Genomic DNA, 19,560 nt, shown 5'->3' on the forward strand with positions numbered 1-19,560 from the left:
CAAGGGGAGCCTGGCAGGGGCCGGTCTCCGAGGTGGCCAGAAGTGGTCAGGGGAAAGGAACACCACCACACAGCGTCCAGCCAGGGAGCCCGGCACTCAGCTGTAATCCCAGCTCACCACAAACTAACTGTGTGGTTCCTTCTGCAAGCAGCTCAAAGTTGGACTGTTTCATGCTAGTCGCGTACAGAAATGGTTAAAAGCCTGCCAATCCCAGGACACAAAGAGAATTCGATAGTTTAAGCAAAGAGGGGAGGAATGCGCGCAGGACGTATAGCCAGCAGCACTGGTTAAGGTCAAGTGGAACCATTTAAAGTTTTTGGTCATATTCAGAAACAAGTGAGGAAATGCCTGCCCGAGTTCCAAAATGACTCAACCCATAAACCCTCGAAGATGAATTATCACTAAACATAAACAGGCCCTGCTTCCCTTTGGATCCTGTGTGTAAACTACAAACTCTTTTGTGGGATGACATTGACCAGATATGCCCGTGGCTCCACTGACTCCTCAAACAGGCTTTAGCGGAACGGAGAGGCCGCCCTGCAGAGCATCACGTTCCTCAAGTTTGGTCAGACAGGCTGACCCCAAACCGCCTTCCAAACGAGTGAAACGCGAAGGTATCCAGTGTTCCCCACAGAATGCTTCCCCCAAAAGGCAAACAAAGAGCCCGTCAGGACCAAAATACTCACCACTCCTTTTAGCACAATGTCTGTCTCTGAGTCTTCGGAGGGATAAACCACACCCGGACAGTCGATAAGGAATATCCGACGCATCAAGGTGATATACTGCCAGACCTGAAGTCAGTAAAAAGCCAGAGACTTCCCTGGGTCAAAACTTAAGAGCCCGATTTCACAAATCTCTGATGCTCACCAAGCTAGAAAGGGGTGGGGTCAGGGCTCAAAGAGAAGCAACCTGCTGAGTGATGAAGCAATAAAGCGTCTCCTCTACTTGGGCCACGCACAAGGTGCTTCCTCTAAGTACAGACTACAGCTTCCACCAGCCAAGAGTCTAAAATGAAGGCAGAGGCAGGAGCTCCGTGTGGTATCGCGTGATAATAATCCAGTAAACCTTCTCTGGTTTTTCAAGGTACTCTTGGGAGTCTAATACTGTCCGGCCCCTCCTCCTTTCGGGAGAACCACGTTGCTCCTCACTCTGCATCTCAGGGTATGTCCCCCAAACTGCCAGAATCTACCATAACATCTGAGTTTTCTTTCATAAAGCTTGCACCAAATATTCTTGGGTTAGTTTTGTTTATCAAAGAAAAAGGCTGGAGTGAACATTTAAAGGAGACTTAAATGTGAACGGCACTTCCCACATCGTGCCAAAGGCACACAGTGCCATACGAACCAGAAACTACTCTCAGTCTTACCAAAATGGGCAGAGACAACTCTGGTAACACTCCAAACTATTATATGGAGACCAAACTCCCAATGGTAGCCTTCACTCAAGAGAAGTAGGTAGAAATCTCCATGCTCTAAACAATCACCTTCTAGGGAAATACAATATGGAGAAGTAAATAAGGCACTTAAAGCCGGACGTACCTTTGTTTCGCCTGCAATGGGGGCCACACTGCAGACTTTCTTGGAGCGCAATGTGTTTATCACGGAGCTCTTGCCAACATTTGGGTAGCCAATGAACCCGACACTGATCTGCTTCTTGTCAGTGTGCAACTGTTCAAAAAGAGAATACACACCACACACACACACACACACACACACACACACACACACACACACACACACACACGGTCATGAACATCCCTTGAGAAAAACAGGTTGTGTTACTTTGCTAATATAAAGAAAATAAGGCAGAAGGGTTACTAGAACTTGATCTAAAACCTAGGCACACGCCACCTACATTGCCTGAGTGGGCTGCACACATACACTTATTAATAAATCAGACATGACTCATTTCCTCAAGTTGTCCATGTGCAATTGTTCTTGAATGTTTTAAGGTTAAAAGTATGTAGGTCGAGAAGCAAAGGAAGAAAGAACTTGTTAGTCATCAATTTAGAACATCATCCACGGATAAAATGTCTTAAGGGAAGAGAACCTCGGCAGATGGCACCAACTGGCAATCCCATGACCCACCCCTCCTCTGCTCTGCACATTTTGCATCTGCATTGCCAAAAATAAATGACAGAAGTTAAAAAAAAAAAAAAAAAAAACCAACCTCAGAAGTTAGACCACTGGGTGAAAGTCTCAAGGAGACAGAACTCAACAACTGCCTAAGGCTAGTTGAGGACTTCTAATTCAAGATGGCGGACCCAACATCCACACTGGCCTTGCTCCTGCCACAACCTCCACTAGGATGACAGCAGTGGGAATGAGCACATATACGAACGTACAGAACCAGGCATATAAAACAAAAGAATGAGCTGGAGATGAGACAATAAAAACAAACCTACAGGGGCACCCGGGTGGCTCAGTTAGTTGAGCGTCCGACTTCGGCTCAGGTCGTGATCTCGCAGTTCGTGAGTTCAAGCCCCTCATCAGGCTCTGTGCTGACAGCTCAGAGCCTGGAGCCTGCTTCAGATTCTGTCTCCCTCTCTCTGCCCCTTCCCCACTCATGTTCTGTCTCTATCTCTCAAAAATGAATAAACGTTAAAAAAATAAAAAAATAACTAAGTAAATAAATAAAAACCTACAATGTTAATAAATCACTACCAGCTAAGTAGTACCCAACCTGACTCACTACAAAGATGAAAGCTAAGTGACAAAGTTAGGAAAATTTACAACCCAGCAAAAATATTGCCAAAGAATCACAAAATGGGGAATGGGCAGGACAGCTACCACTGAGGGGGTCTGAAATCAAGACTAGCGAGAAGTCTGCAGAGCAGTGACACCACCCCATCCCGGCCTTCCCCGCCAGGGGCACCTAGGTTCTCTGCCCCAGAACCTTACCAGATACTGATTTTTTGGAAACCCTACATCTCTGAAAATGTTGCATTCTTAGACCTAAAAGGGAACCTTGACTTGTGGATAACAGTAGCTGAAGGCAAGTGTTCCCAATGTGATTAAATGAAAGTCTAAATAAATACATATATGTTTTTAATGTTTATTTTTGGGAGAGACAACACGAGCGAGGGAGGGGCACAGAGAGAGGGGGAAACAGAGGCACTGAAGCAGGCTCTGTGCTGACAGCACAAACTTGGGGCTCAAACCCACAAACTGAGAGATCACAAATTGAGCTGAAGTCAACACTCAACTGACTGAGTCACCAAGGCACCCCATGAAAGTCTAAATATTGACGAGACCCCCAGGTCCCTACTCCCACTGAGCTCCCGAACCCTGCAGCCAAGGGATTATATACATCCCCGAGCTGGAGACTGGAAGATTCCTTTACGGGGAAACTTACACTGACATCTAGAGTGCCCTCCGACAAAATACTGGCTTTTTACCTAGTCACCTGACAGGGAAGTCCAGTATTCAATAGTCTACCCCCCGCATAAAACTTCTATTGGTTGGTTGGTTTTTTTTTTGTTTTGTTTTTTTTTGAGAGAGAGAGCAGGCGAGCAAGCAGGGGAGGGGCAGAGGCAAAGGAAGAGAATCCCAAGCAGGCTCTGCGCTGTCAGCACAGAGTCCAACACAGGGCTAGACTGCACGAACCGTGAGATCATGACTTTGAGCCGAGATCAAGAGTCAGATACTAACTAACTGAACCATCCAGGAACCCCTACGAGACTTTTCTTCAGTGGTTCACCCTTAGATATGAAGACAGGCGAAAATAACCAGACATGTGAAGTGTGACTCTAGTACTACAGACAGAAAAACACAAACTGGCAGGAAACAGAGTTAATATAGGGAGAGAGGAAAATTTCAAAATACCACCATCGTTACCATTCTCAGAAACAGAAAATAGTTCATCTGTGAAACAAAAATGGGGCAGGGCAATTCTTAAAAGTGAGAGGCAAAATAAATTTTGCGACAGAACAGCTAGATCATCAAGTCAAAGAAACTTCCCATAAAATAGAGCAAAACATCACACAGGCACTGAAATAAAGAAAAGAAGATTCAAGAATTAAACCAAGAGAGCACACCCAATTCCTGAACCAGAGAAGAGCTGATGGGGTAGAGGGCGGGAGAATTTCCAAGAAATAATACCGGACAACATCAGGCAAAGTCCCATCCAACACCTAACTTACTGAACAGTAAAAGACCCACCTTAAAACACATCAATGTGCAATTTTAAAACAGGAGTTTCTTTTTTAAGAGCTCCCAGCCACAAAGGACCAAGAGTTGGAATGGTCCCATTACTCAACAGCACAACAGAAGCCACCAGAAGACGATGCGCTGGTGCCCTCGGCATTCTGAGGAGAAACAGTGTGAGGACAGAATAAAGGTATTTCTGAAATGCAAGGTCTCAAAAAATGTTCCTTCTAAGCACTCCTTCTCCAGAAGCTTTTGGAAAATATGTTCTATTTAAAGGAAAGAGTAAACCAGGAAAGACGAAAAACCAAGAAAGAAGATCCTGTGTGGGATCCCTTGATCCCAATGAAATGCTCAGGGTGGCAGTGAAAGGGAACCCCAGGAAGAAGGCTCTGTAGCCGGTCCCGATGGGAAGGGAGGGGCCGAACACTCTCCAAGTTCCCACTCTAGCAGAGGATCTGGTGACACATTAGTGACAAATGACACAGAACTAATTAACGCCAGAGAAAACAGAAGGTTCCATCAGAGAAGAATTACATTCAGAGTGCTGTGTGCATCAGTGGCGACTGATATCGTACAGTCATGACCACGTAAACGCTGAAGGAAAGAACAATCTGGCCAGATGATGTAGAGCGATGCAGGGAGAATGGAGAGAGGGGAGTACGTGTGGGGACAGAACAGCCATAAGAAACTTAGTCCTCATTTTCCACAGCAGAGACTTAACATATAAATATCTAAAACGGCAGGTGGAAGGGCAGGAGGAGACGAGAAATAGAATCACAATAAGCATGTATAAAAAATACGGAAGAAAATACTAAAGGTAACTAACAGCCACGGGTCGGACATGTTCATTCCTGGGAAGCGGGGAAGGGTGGGACAAAGGACACATGTACTTTGTCAGAACCCAAGGTAGAATGAACTAAACACACGAACACCAAATTGAAGGTACAGAACGTGAAGCTTTGAGAATACCTACAAGGGCGACCTGGCTGCGGGGCTTCCCAGAGAACGACACGGGAGCAGGGACGGGCAGGATGCCCCGCAGGCAGAGGGGACAGAAACTGCACAGGCCTGAGGGCAGAAGTGGCATGGTAGGCTCACAAACCCAGGATGGGGAACACAGCATGGGGAGGGGGTCTGTTCTCAAGCAGAAGACGGACCGTCAGGTGCCAGGGACACGGCAGAAAGGGAGGCAATGCCGGTCAAAGATAGGGGCGATGGTTGAGCCAGAAAACATTTTCCAAAATCCCTTATAACCCCGAGGCTCTAGGAATTTTTACGTTGGAACACACACGTTAGGAACACATACGTCTAGGAACACACACTTCTCATGGGCATGATGGGGGAGGTGAGGTGGGTACCCCTCTGCCACATGCTGGCAAGACAAATGCTTTAACAGCCCCGCAGCTACATGTTCCTGGAGATGGGTCAGGTCCCAGTACCTTTCCAAACTGCCGGAGAAGCTGAATGAATGCTCCTTTGCCGAAGGGGTTGGTAAGACTTGCATGGAAGGCAAGTGTCGGATAATCCTGGGAGAGGACAGCAACCCAACGTTTCTAAAGTGGGGAGAGAAGATGCTGGTGAGTTGTAACCTGTTTATTCACAATACAGGAAGAGTCGGAGCTTGAGTAACAGACTGCATTTCAAATACACAGCTGTCCCAGGAAATGGTAGCTGTAATTCTTTAAAATGTGTGTGTGTGTGTTTTTTTAATGTTTATATTAGAGACAGACAGAGTGTGAGCAGAGGAGGGGCTGAGCGAGAGAGGGAGACACGGAATCAGAAGCAGGTTCCAGGCTCTGAGCTGTCAGCACAGAGCCCGATGCGGGGCTGGAACTCACGAACCACCAGATCATGACCTGAGCCGAAATCGAAGGCTTAACCGACAGAGCCACCCAGGTGCCTCAAATGTTTTTTGGGTTTTTTTTAAATGAAAGTTAACACTTTGTCTTTTGTCTACGAACACGGACAGAACAATTACAAAAATGCCTTCGTTGCGACTAAATGCAATTGATGTGACATAATATGGGACAGGCCAGCAGCTGTGGCAGCTGTCTCCATGCAAAGGGGCCTCATCATCCGTCCAGGGGATACTGGCCACTGTGCCTTCACCAACCATCAGGGGATAAGAGATAACTCTGCCCCCTGTCAGTGAAGCACATTTTGCTTCTGTTTTCAGTGAAAACACTTCCGTGGCTACTATGCGAGAAGTGTGATACTTTACTGTCTCAAATCCTAAAAACCGTGAAACTGACTCATTTACAGAGAACTCAGCCTACGAGGAGCTGAGCGGCCTGGCAGTCTGGCAGTGGATAAGCAGCCGTACTTACTGTTGCCCAGGTTGGAACAAGGTCACATTTGTTAAGAACAAAAATAAGGTGCTTCCAGGGTTTTTCCTTCTTCAAGTAAGTCTCAATGTGAGGGGAACGGGTACCCATCGGATCTCTAGCATCAAGAACTTGAACTACAACATCTGAGGAATCTATCACCTGCAATTCAAAGACGCAAAAGTGATTTGCTTTAGTGAAATGAGAAATGGGAGAGGGATGACATCTAAGGGAACCCAGGGAAAAGAAAGCAATAGTGAGGACTTCAAAACAGGAGTAGCCAAACCTGATGCCCAGTGATCAGAATTCAAAACTTTCTCCATCCTGTGAGTGTAAGAAACTTGCTGAATTTCAAACAGGAAAACTGACTTAGGTGAAACCCACCTTACTTCGTGATTACTATCGATTATTGAATGGAACCATTCACTTCTTAGATTTCTAAAAGTTTCTGCTGCCACAGCTTTTGTGTATTGTACAAAAACCTAAAAAATTTAGTTTGCCTTCAGGGTGCTGCTTTCCGGTTATGTTACTGTTGGATTATGGGAGTGTGCTTGAAAGCCTCTGTCACCAAGGTTGATCTCTAGCATGTGGACATAAAACTCAGCCAGCTGAAGAGTGCTGGACCAGGACTCAGGACACAGAATCTCCCACTAACCAGCTGAGTGAGCCGGGTGAGGAATTCAATCTTTCTAGACCTGTGTTCTTGCCTGTAAACGAGACCGGCTGGACTACGAAACTTAAAAATCCCCACACGGCTCCACCACATACGATAAATGTAAGGTCTGTGTATGGCAGCTGTTACTATTACGTGAGTAATAAAAAGAAATCGAATGCAGTTATCGAGAACAATGGCAGTACATACGTGGGCACACCTATCCCGTTTTTGTGAGGGAATGAGGACAGAATGGGCAGCGGAGTTTGTGCTTTATTTGACAGATCTTCGATACATCAAGATTAGTTCTCTCATAGAAAATCACGAAAGCCAAGGGGGAACGCTCAACGAGAAAGAACTGCAAGTCTTACCTTATAGAGCTCACCCCATATTCTCTTGGACTGTCCCTTTTTATAGATCTCTTCTTGGGCTTCGTTTCTAAATGAGAAAACACTCAAAGTGAGCAAGTGAAGCCCTACAAAGGGTAAGAGGATGTTTAGGGAAGAGCCGGCCATGTGCCACGGGAAAAGGGCACTAAAACTACTTGGAGACGGACCAAGAGTAAATTTAATTTAAAAAGTGATTATATCCAATCCAAATGTCCATCGATGGATGAATGCACTTAAAAATGTGTTGCAAACATAATGGAGTATTATTCAGGAACGAAAAAGAATAAAGTACTAACACAGGCTACAACATGAATGACCCTGGAGACATTCTGGTAATGAACCAAGCCAGACACGAAAGGGCACACACTGCAGGACTGCACTTACTATCAAGTACCTCTCACAAGGGTAGTCAGACTCCTAAGAGACAGAGGTAGAATGGTGGCCACCAAGCACCGGGGACAGCAGGGGAGGGGACGTTACTGTTTAATGGGTAAAGGCTTTCAGTTTGGGATGATGTAAAGGATTCTGGCAGTAGACCCGGAGCAGGGACGGCTGCATAACCACGTGAACGTACTTAATGCCACTGACTTGCAGGCTTAAAAATGCCTGAAAAGATAAAATTGTATGTCCAGTTTGCCACAGTAAAAAATGTAAAATTTAAAATAAAGTGACTCAAGAAATAACAGGTGTTGGCAGGGATGCGGATAAAAAGGAACCTTCACGTACTGCTGGAGGGAATGCAAACTGGTGCAGCCACTTTGGAAAACACTATGGAGGGGGCGCCCGGGTGGCTCAGTCGGTTAAACATCTGACTCCTGATTTCAGCCCAGGTCACGTTCTCATGGTTCGTGAGTCTGAGCCCTGGTCGGTCTCCGTACCAACAGTGCAGAGTCTGCTTGGGATTCTCTCGCTTTCCCTCTCTCTCTGCCCTTCCATAACTGCGCTCTCTTTGCTCTCAAACCTAAAACCAAAAAAACAGTATGGAGTTTCTTCAAAAAATTAAAAATGGAGCTAGAGAGTGTAACGCTAAGTGAAATAAGTCGGTCAGAGAAAGACAAATACCATGTGATCTCACCCATATGTGGAATTTAAGAAACAAAACAAACTAACAAAGAAAAAAAAAAGAGAGAAACAAACCAAGAAACAGACTTTTAACTAAAGAGAACCGATGGTTACCCAAAGGGGAGGTGGGGGGCGGGGGATGGGAAAAATAGGTGAAGGGGATTAAAGAGTACACTTACCATGATAAATAAATTTAAAACATTTAAAAATTTATGGGGCTCAGTCAGTTGAGCATCTGATTTCAGCTCAGGTCATGATCTCACCACTCATGAGTTCGAGCCCCGCGTCAGGCGCTCTGTGCTGACAGCTCCGAGCCTGGAGCCTGCTTCAGATTTTGTGTCTCCCTGTCTCTCTGCCCCTCTCCCTCTCATGCTCTCTCAAAAATAAACATTAAAAAAAATTTTTTAAAGAGAATGGTATATCAATTAAAAACAAAATTAAAAAATTTTAAACCATACATCACACATAAAAAATATGGAAAAATTAAAACAAATATTTTAAAAAGCAACTGTAATTAGCCAACATGTCATAGAAGATTATGAAAAGGATTTGGCAAGACCTGAACCATAATCTACACTCTCATATGAAGTGAAATTTTTCTGATAAGGCTGAGAATCTGTTTATCCACTAGCCTCACAGATATTTACCCAGTGTCTTGGAAACAAAACCAGTTTTCTCCCCCCCCCCCCCATTATATACTGCACCTTTGGGAGGGGGAAAAATTCACATCAGCAGAGGCACACAAAGTCCAAATACTTATTTTTATTTTAATGTTTGTTTATTTTTGAGAGAGAGACAGCACCAGTGGGGGAGGGCAGGGAGAGGGGGGAGACAAAGAATCTGAAGCAGGCTCCAGGCTCTGAGCTGTCAGCACAGAGCCCGACGCGGGGCTCAAACTCACGAACCGTGAGATCACGACCTGAGCCGAAGTTGGATGCTTAACCTAAGGAGCCACCTAGGCGCCCTCCAAATACGTCTAAGAAGAAATGAACTCGCTACCTCTTTTGCTTGGCCTCAGATGGCCTGACTTGCTCTCCAGGAGACGCACAGTTAGAAAACAGGCCGCCGACAGCACTGGGGCAGCCCTGGTGCAGGTGAGCGACAGCACCTCTTTGCTGAGGCATCTGGGACACTCACGCGCGGTGAAGAGGGGACACGGCAACGCTTTCTGGAGGGCACCGGGCAGCTGCCTGTCAAAAACACCCATGCTCTCTGACACAGCCATTTCCCCCATAAGAATGTATCTTAGAGGAATAATTAAGGAGAAAGATTTAGTCACATGGATGCTTTACCCTAGCCTTATTTACCACAGGGCAAAACTACAAACAGCATAAATGTTCCACAGCGGAACTGTCGATGAGTACTACCATGGAAATCTATTTTTTTAATGGAAATTTATTCTTAATAATTTATAAAAATATATTAAAATAAAAAGTAAGTTCAGGGCACCTGGGTGGCTCAGTCAGTTGAGTATCTGACTTTGGCTTGGATCATGATCCCACCGTTTGTGAGTTCAAGCCTCGTGTCGGGCCCTGTGCTGACAGCTCAGAGCCTGGAGCCTGCTTCAGATTCTGTGTCTCCCTCTCTCTCTGCCCCTCCCTGCTTGCACTCTGTCTCTCTCTCAGAAGTAAAAAAAACATTTAAACATTAAGGAAAAAAGGGGGGGGGGGCAAGTTAAAATACACTCTTAAGGGGGTGCCTGGGTGGCTCAGTCGGTTAAGTGTCCAACGTCAGCTCAGGTCATGATCTCACGGTCCATGCGTTCGAGCCCCAAGTTGGGCTCTGTGTTGACAGCTCTGAGCCTGGAGCCTGCTTCAGATCTGTGTCTTCCTCTCTCTCTCTGCCCCTCCCCCACTCACACTCTGTCTCCCCCCCAAAAATAAACATTAAAAATTAAAAAAACCCAACAACACTCTTAAGGTATTATAAATGAAAACTGAGTGTAAAAAAGATCCAGAATGATACATCTAACAGTGACTAATTCTTGGTACTTTTTGGGTATGAACTCTATGAGAATATGATATGACAAAAGGTATCAATCCTTCTCCTCCCCCTCCGCAAACATAAAAATGACAAAACACTGCCACCTCTATGCATGTGCATACATTTTCCACATCATCTTCAGAAGGTCACAGGAAATTCAAAGGCCATCCATGAACCCCCAGTGGTCCAGAGTCTCTGATTAAGGAAGCCCTGACATTGATGATTTTAACAATTTAATAACATGGTCAGTGGGACTAGGAGTTCTTAGTTTTTGTTGCATTTCTAATTTAACTGTATATTCTAAATTGTCTACGACAGAATCTACTGCTATTATTATGAAGAAAAAAACAATCATGAAAAAAAGAGACCCAGAGAAAACAAGCCACCTCAGAAATTATTTTCCATCTGGCCCCAACGTCACAAATTTTTCTAGTGTAAGGGAAGAAAATCACTATCTAGGAGGTAAGCACCAAGCTTCATATAGGTAAAATAAAGGTACAAAAATATTTTGTTGCAGGGCACCTGAGTGGTCTGTTGAGTGTCCAACTCTTGATTTTGGCTCAGGCCAGATCTCAGTTTGTGAGTTGGAACCCCAGTCCGCCTCTGCACTGACAATGCAGAGCCTGCTAGGGATTCTCTCCCTCCCTCTCTCTCTCTGCCCCTCCCCTGGCGCATCTTCTGTCTCCAAATAAACTCAAAAAAAAAGTTTTGCTGCAGAAGAGCAAATGATGAGAGCAGATGACACCCAAACCGTACCTCACCCCAGGGTCTTCGGTGACCAGGTCACGATCCTTGCCCTGGTCATAGCTCTCGCTGGACATTTCTGCATTTTCTAGAAGAGACTGCATATCACTCGCAAATAAGTTTGGTCGCTTCCTCTGTGACTTAGGGCCGAATGTAGTTTCAAAGCTTTCAGTGTCAAGAATGTGCACTTTGGAGTTCTAAAGAGAAAACAGAGTTTCGTGTAAAGCTAAGGAAAGCACTGAGCAAAAACAGAAAGTTTAAAACCTACCCAGGAAAGGCTTTCCGCTTTTGTTTTTTCAAAGCTCAACCCATACCGAAAACTACAACAGGGATGCAGCCTGGTTTCAAATTTGAAATGCTTAAATAGCAAAAGCACTTGTTCCCCAATCCTAAAGTTCTATAAGCCTCCTTAGAGAAATACAAAAGTAATACACAGAGTCAAAGCAAATATGAATAGTTGTGTAAGACTTGCCAAAAACTCTGCTTTATTTCATTTATCATAAACTTGAGTCATATGTAATTACGGCCACAATGATTAAAATTAACTTATCTTTTCTTTTCTTTTTTGAGTTTTCAAACAAGTGCATAAAATTCGCCAAATTCACAGATTTTGTCAAGGACAATTATACTCAAATTTGTGTTCTTTTTTAAACCAACTGTAAATGCCAACTTTTTCTTGGAAGTTCACTTCTTTCGTGGCCAAAAGGAATTGCTTGTTTTGTAAGATGCATTTTAGTTTCAGATAACATTTTTCCTAATTTAGGTAACGTTTTTATTAAATGCACATGGAAAGCCTTCAGATGAAAAACATCTAGCAGAAGTCCAAAGTAATAGTTTAGATGTGATAAAAGGAACCTGATACTAACTAGAACTTGATGTGCCTGTAAAGGAGTTACGGGCATAGGAATTTTTGAAGTAGGATAAAAGTCAAAGTTTGAGTTAGGATCTAACACGTAACAGAACGTTAACAGACGGCAGAGTATAGCCTCAAAAAAAAAAAAAAAAAGCTCATAAATAACCTATCAAGTACAGTACACACACAGATGTGTGTGTGTGTGTGTGTGTGTGTGTGTGTGTGTGAGCCCGTACGTTAACGAGCATCATGCAGCTATAGCAGTATTTAACAAAGCACACAAATAAGTGACAGTATTTTTGCTGGACTGCTACAGAATTATAGTAATTATAACGCACATGTAGCTGACAGTATAAAAGTTAAAGCATATCTGATTGGACTCCCCTGTGCAGGGACCTAGGATTAAACTTTATAAGGAGCGGTAGATACCACACTAAAATAAAACAGGGAAGGTTTTTCAAGGCCAAAGCAGTAAAGGCATCCCGTACTCTTGAGTATTATCTGCATCAAAATACCAGCTGACTGGTGCAGCTGTCCATCCTTCACTCTATAGATCAGATACTTGGCACTGAGTTTTAGAAGCACTGAACAACCGGAATGAGCAACAAAGCAATAAATCCATAATAAGCCCTCTCTGTTCTCCTCGTAAACAAGATTCAATAGTTTGTTAAAAGATGGCTTTAGGGAGAACAGACCAAGAGAACAAGGGAAATGAGCAACTTGTCTGTGGTTCGTGAATTACACTCATGTGTTTCCCTGAAAGAAAACAGTCATTCCACTAATAGGTGCCATTCTTCTAGTCCGTCATAAAACAAAGCATAATTGACAAAACCTGAGGCAATAACCAGGCCTTGGTTTTTATTTTGTTCTGCGAGTAAACAATTTGCTTTGAACTGTTTAATCCATGCATGCATGTCAATGTTTCCTTCCCCTCCGTACATTTGAACTGAGGCTTATGTACTGGCTACATTTCTGAGAATTAATATTCGATGCAAGTAAAAGCGTGCAAACATGAGGCCATTTCTTTGGTTCTGTGTGAAACTCATTCCACTCAAGCAGGATTCAGTCCTCACTGTCCTTCAACCACAGTGGTTAAGAACCAATCTGCCCAGCACCCTTTCCTTCACTAGAAAGAATTCCAAGGGTCTCACAGAAGCCCAAAGTACATAGCACCAAAGGCCTCCCTCCTACCAACCCAGTCCTAACTCTACATTTCCCCGAAGTGTGAAGCAGTTACCACTTAAACCAGTTTGCCTACCCAAAAAAACCCAAAATACAACTAGTATTAGTAATAGCCATGATCTAGTCAGCTCTAATTAACGGCAGTGGGCTATGACCTCACTGTATGCCAAATGCGTCATCTGGTCACCCAAGGAGGTCGGTTTTCTTGACTTTATAGCCGGGAAGTGAAAGCCCATGGAGATACCTAAGGCTCTAGGAAGGGGGAGAGCAAAGGCTAAGTGGGACCTGACTCCCAAGCCTGCGCTCTGATCCACTAGGTAATGCGCCCTCCTGACACAACGCCATTCATACTAGGTAAGGCCCTAACACAGATGAAAGGAGAAGTCTCAGAAAGTTCATCAGTACTGCATTAAAGCCACTCTTCCCTATGGAAAAACACAAAAGACAAACATGTTAGAGCTGGATCGGTGTGGAGTGTGCCCACGAAATTCCACTGCCAGGGACATCCTCTAACTTACGTGAGGCTGGATCCGATCGTGGAGAAGAGACATGGGTAGCTTGCTTTGCTTCATGACAACTTTGTACGGATCCTTCATAACTGTGCCCATTTCCTCTTGAAATTTTTGTAACGACGACTGTTTAATCACACGTGTGTTTCCTGTTTTATGGAAGAATGTTGTCATTTATAAACAACTCCTTTTTGATTCTGCATCCTTCTTCCCAAAGACACAGGGAAAGGCAAGACTCTGTTACCCTGGCTTGCCCAAACATCCGATACATCTGTCCCATGTAGCCATTTTCAAATTTAAAAGGTGGGGGGGAATAAAACAAAAAAACTGCCTCTCCTGCACTCATACACTATGAACTAATCCACCAACCACACACACAAAGGGTTTCAAGAGTTTTCCAAGCCCAGTTTCCTGACTGGATGAAACTGAAAAATCAACATCACTGAATGGAACTGAGATTTGACAACTATCCTATACTTCCTGCGAGATCTGGCAAAGCAATCTGGAGCCAATCAGAGCTGATGTACTCATATACAAAGGGAATCTTGAAGCACAGAACCTGAGTCACAATTACTGCCTTCAGGGTTATGAGGGTTTGAAGGGACTATTGAGTTCACCAATAAATCCATGCAAGGGAACAAAATAAAGCTACATAACACTAGCTGGGGAACTCCTTGTAAGTGAGGGAGTCTGAAACGCATATTCAACGAAACAGCATGGGCAGCACAAATACAGAACTCAAGATGGTGAGGGCTAAGGGGCCGCTGGCTGCTACACTGCCCACGTCTTCCCCCACCTAATCCCCACCGCAGCCCTAGGAAAATAGGGACTATTTTTATCCCCGTTTTAGAGACAAGGAAGTCAACCAACAGAGAAGCCTAATAACTTGCCCACGGTCACAGAAATGGCAGAATTAGGATTCATACCCAGATGGTCTGGACCTAGAGTCACAGTCTCCAGAGAGGCTAAAACACCTCTCTAAAACGTTTTCTCACACACCTTCCCGTGTTGCCGCTTCCTAGAGGGTATCCCCTCAAAAGATGTGAGAGACACTCAAAGGTAGTTGTCATGTGCCTCCACGCGCAGAGGTCAAACACCAAGCAAACCATGGGGTGTGACCTGACGTGCCCACGCACCTAGCAGGGACTGAGAGAAAGCCTGGCCTCAACTGGAGGCCGACTTTCCAAAGCAAGAAGCCCTGACTCCGCTCTCTTCGCTCCTGGGAAAGGCCAACAAGAGACCCTTTCACGGCCAGTGTAGGTGCCCATGAAGAACTGTTTCAAAGGAGCTTCCAGCCAATGCACTTGTGCTTCGAGTTAAAGGCACAGGCGTTACCTGCAAGGCACCCTCCAGGCCACCGGAAAGGACGAGATGACAGCTCTCAGGTTCTGTGAAAGCAGGTCACCAAGGACGGACTTATCTGTTTAAGAGGGTTCACTTACAATGAACAATGAGCTCTTTACACAAAGAACTTGTTGAGGGGCCGCCTGGGTGGCTAGGCCGGTGAAGCGTCTGACTTCAGCTCAGGTCATGATCTCGTGGTTGGTGGGTTCAAGCCCCACAGTGGGCTCTGTGCTAGCAGGGCGGAGCCTGCTTGGGATTCTCTCTCCCTCTCTGGCCCTCCCCCACTGGCGCTTTCTCTCTCTCAAAAAAAAAAAAAAAAAAAAAAGAGGAAAAAAAAGAAGAAGAACTTGTTTCTGGAATCTGCCACCACTACTTTTCTTAGCACTTTTGCCACTACGGGTACTTCTCATCCCTTTCTCCTATAACCCCTGACAGTACTACTCGCCCAAAAGCTTCTGCCTTTTAGACCCCTTTTAGGCCTACCTTTCTCCATACAGTGCACATTCGGTAGAACAAAGTGACAGGGGACAGTGACAGTACTCACCAAACCATTTAATATTTGGCTCCACTCTTGCCACCGTGCCAGAAGCCACGGTTGACTGATATTGCAGAGGCTTAATCACTTTACCACGACTGTTCCTAAATTGAGGAAATAACAGATTTTGGTCGATGACAGAAGAAAGGCAACAGAAAAGCTTGGTTTACAGAATACCCTTTCCATCAAAAGGACCTTTTTTTCTTTTTCTGGTTTTAAATGATCATGAAATACAGATTTCAGTAAACAAAAAGTACTTCTACATTTGAAACAGATTGTCCAAAAGCCATTTAAACCTCTTGCAACAGAGCACGTAATGATTTCTGCTGGATGAATAACAAATAACGCTGATGTCTGAAAATCTGTTTACTGTTTGTTTGCTTTTTTTAAAAAGGAAAAAAAAAAAAACGCCACATACTTGAGTTTCTGCGGTAATTATTTGAAGGCCGGTTTAAACGAGTTTTAAGTGGAGGGTGATTTATGCTGGAACTCAAAATTTTAAAACAAACAGCAGAGTAGGTGACTAAGGAAGATTAAGTTCATTGACATTTGTGCTTTAAACACATCTTTCAGAATGGATGAAGAATCTAATTACCAAACAAATTAAGACCAGCTAGCAAAATGCCATGGTCAGCAAGTCCCTGTGGTAGAGGCTGCCTCAGCAGAACTCCCAGTTGTGATGAGTTTCCAAGTGCCACAATGTTGTGATCTAAAGTTTCGCATTAAAAAACAAGTTTTCTGGCTGCTTTCATAACTACAGTCCTATATGCTTTGTGAAAGAAAACCAGATTTCTAGCTGAGGGATATGTAACTTGAGATTTCATGTGCCATTCGTGGAGGGCGAGGCTGTGAGGAATAAAACCTCGATTTGTCCTACAGTCTTGTGACACAATCACTGTTTCACCACCCACTACCCACGCCTTTAACCGGAACCTTACAATTTATCATAACAACACCCATATAAGATGACATCTGAAAATACACTACTGGTATTTGGGAAAAGCGGGTGTGGGAAGGTCATAGGTTATGAGGTCTCAGCTACAAGTCCGGGGCACGAAGGGAGAGGGGGCATGGCAGTGTGCAATGCTCACCTGCGTTCCTTCTGCCTGTACATATTCAGGCGCCGGATTGTGGCCCGGTCCCTCATGTTCTGGCCTCCTGCTCCCTGTACTCGATCTAGGGAAGACAGAAGTCGACCGCAAGCTATTTGATAACCAAGTTTAAATATGCTCATTGCCTCAAACATACCAACTAGCTCAAAGTAGGCAAGCTGCTGCCCTGCCTCACTGCAAAATATTTACTCTCCCCTACGTCGTCCCGACAAAATTATGATCACCGGAAGCTACATGGTATGACAAAGCTGACCTAACCTCTGACCCTCAATATGACTGTGTTTGATAAGAGTTAATAATTGTGAGCATTAATCGTGGCACTGTATGATCCACAGTACAGGCATCATCTCATGTAATCCATGCAATAACCCTATCAGGAGAGACACGTTATCCTCATTCTGCAAGCTGAGAAACTGAGGCACAGGTGGCCAGACGCCTTGCCGAAGATCACACAGCTACTAAACGGCAGAGCCAGAATTTAAACAAAAGCATTAGACCACTGTCTGTGCTCTTACTAAGACACCTACCTCTGTGGAACCAATACGGAGTGCCTGCTGTATGCAAGGCACCACGGAGACTACATATTTTGATACCTAAGTATTCCTTATGTACCAGTTTCTTAATTTCCTAATGTTTGAGTTTAGTTTCATCAACAGCAACATAGGTGGCAAATCTTGCCTTACATCTCAGAGAGAGAAGGACAAATAAACATGTTAATACTGGCCTAGCTCTTCCCGTTGGGGATGTCTTCAAGTCACCTGCCTACTCCTGAAGCGATGCAGTAGAAAACAGGCTGAAATCCCAGTGCTGACGGCTCTACTCACCAACTTTGCCAACTGTGATGAGCCACTTCCCCAATTTTGGCCCTGGCTCCTCACCTACAACATTGTAACCCCTAAGGGCCTTTTGGGTCCGACATTCTGAGATCCCAGGGTACAGAAATTGCATAATTTATCAGCAATCCAGGGAAAGCATTCAACATCAACTAAAGTCATCAAAAACTTTAAGCCACATTTTAAAAAAAGGATTATTACGGGCACGTGGGTGGCTCAGTCGGTTGGGTGTCCGACTTCGGCTCAGGTCATGATCTCACAGCTGGTGAGTTCGAGCCCCGTGTTTGGCTCTGTGTTGACAGCTCGGAGCCTGGAGCCTGGAGCCTGGAGCCTGGAGCCTGGAGCCTGCCTTGGATTCTGTGTCTCCCTCTCTCTCTCTACCTCTCCTCTGCTCATGCTCTGTCTCTCTCCAATGGAAGGGACTCCCCCAAAGACTATCTTGTTCATCCCGCAAGTGGAAGCTCAGCAAAGCGCACAAACATCTCCAAAAACATCTTTATTGAAATGATCATTATCCGTCCACCTGCAGTGTTTCCGTGCGCTTTACCAGGTAGGATGACTCCAACAGCCAAATGTACAATCCCTTTCTCATTTAAATGGTCAAAGCTAGAGTGGCAGGCAAGTGTGGTCAAGTGTAAAATGCCAGCTGGGTCGGCCTACACCACTTTTAATCTGACTATCCAATTAACTCCTAATCATACAAGTCTGAAACATATTGGGAGAGAGGCTGATCCACCTAGGAACACAAGAGGAGGTCGAGATAACTGCCCTTTCCAACTCAGAGCTTCCCGGTCTCTGCATTTCACAACTGGAGGTGCCCCATGGCTGCCAGGCCCAAGGGTTCACTTTCCCCGACTTTAGAACTGGTGCGTGGCACCTGGCCCTGAGAGGCGTGCAAGATGTCAGCCCTCCTCAGTGCCTGCGAATGAAAAAACCACCTTCTGCCTTCTCGTCCCCAATAGCCACTCGGCTCGAGGCCACTCCAAGTTATTTGCCACCCGGGTATCCCTCCTCCCCCTCGATCCCCTCGGAGCCCTCCCTACCAAGCTTCCTCCAAGCTCCACCCTCCGCGAGCCTCGCCGCCCGTACCAGGGTTTGTGCTGGCCTTGGAGGGGTTGATGGTGCTCCGTCCTTTGTACTTGGGCTTCACCATCTTGCCGACGGGACGGGCACCGGAGCGCTAGGTCCGGCCTCTGTCGAGTAAACGAGCTCGTAACTTTCCAGGTCCGGCCGAAACGACCCGCGGGAACCACGCTGGACCACGTGGGCGCGGGCGACGTCACTTCCGCTCGCGCCCTTCGCTTTCCCGGCACGACTTCCTGCGAACGCACGGCGCGCGCCGCCGCTCTCCTGGCTCCGCCCCCGTCCCGGCCGCTTAGCCTTCGCGGTGCGTAGAGCCCCGCCCCTCTCGCTCCCTAGCAACCGCCAAGCTGCTTCTCCCTGGCGGCCTCCTAGGTACCCTCACTTCCCAGGCCAATGGCACAAGCTTAAGTTCAATTATCTTCTGAGGTTGCCCTCTAACCCTTCCAAAGGTGGCTGACCAAACAGCAGCCAAATAGCAGTCAGACCTTGTCACCCTTCTTAAAATTCCAATAGCGCATCACACTTAAAGAGAGAAAGAAATTCAAGACTCCTTGCCATCCCTACAGAATTCTGCACGATCTGGCCCCCGCCTATTTATCTAGCCTCACTTGTACCTCCCTCCCAGTGGTTATTCTGACATTCACTCTGGATCCCTCCGCCTGAATCACTCTTTCCTTGAAACTTTGAACAGCTAGTTCCTTCAGGTCATTCCGTTCTTAGCTCAGATGTCACCTACTGGTAAGCTTGCAAGATTTCCGCACATAAAAATACAGGATACCCAGTTAAATTAGGATTTCAGATAAACAA

At 45.4% G+C, this 19,560-nt stretch overlaps 1 protein-coding gene across 1 annotated transcript in view; it reads right to left on the reverse strand.

Moving 5' to 3' along the window:
- GNL2 (G protein nucleolar 2) overlaps window positions 1-18,953 on the reverse strand; it is a 25,350-nt gene extending 6,397 nt beyond the window's left edge. Inside the window, exons 1-10 of the mRNA XM_042951632.1 lie at window positions 18,760-18,953; window positions 16,817-16,901; window positions 15,735-15,829; window positions 13,856-13,995; window positions 11,315-11,499; window positions 7,496-7,562; window positions 6,476-6,634; window positions 5,588-5,701; window positions 1,539-1,667; window positions 687-791 (exon numbers count right to left, since the gene is read on the reverse strand). Of these exons, the coding sequence (XP_042807566.1) occupies window positions 687-791; window positions 1,539-1,667; window positions 5,588-5,701; window positions 6,476-6,634; window positions 7,496-7,562; window positions 11,315-11,499; window positions 13,856-13,995; window positions 15,735-15,829; window positions 16,817-16,901; window positions 18,760-18,823 (1,143 nt within the window). The 5' untranslated portion in view covers window positions 18,824-18,953. The remainder of the gene's footprint in view (window positions 1-686; window positions 792-1,538; window positions 1,668-5,587; window positions 5,702-6,475; window positions 6,635-7,495; window positions 7,563-11,314; window positions 11,500-13,855; window positions 13,996-15,734; window positions 15,830-16,816; window positions 16,902-18,759) is intronic.
- Window positions 18,954-19,560: the final 607 nt, after the last annotated feature.

Source organism: Panthera leo, chromosome C1 (genome assembly GCF_018350215.1).
Source record: "Panthera leo isolate Ple1 chromosome C1, P.leo_Ple1_pat1.1, whole genome shotgun sequence".
NCBI classification, from domain to species: Eukaryota; Metazoa; Chordata; class Mammalia; order Carnivora; family Felidae; genus Panthera; species Panthera leo.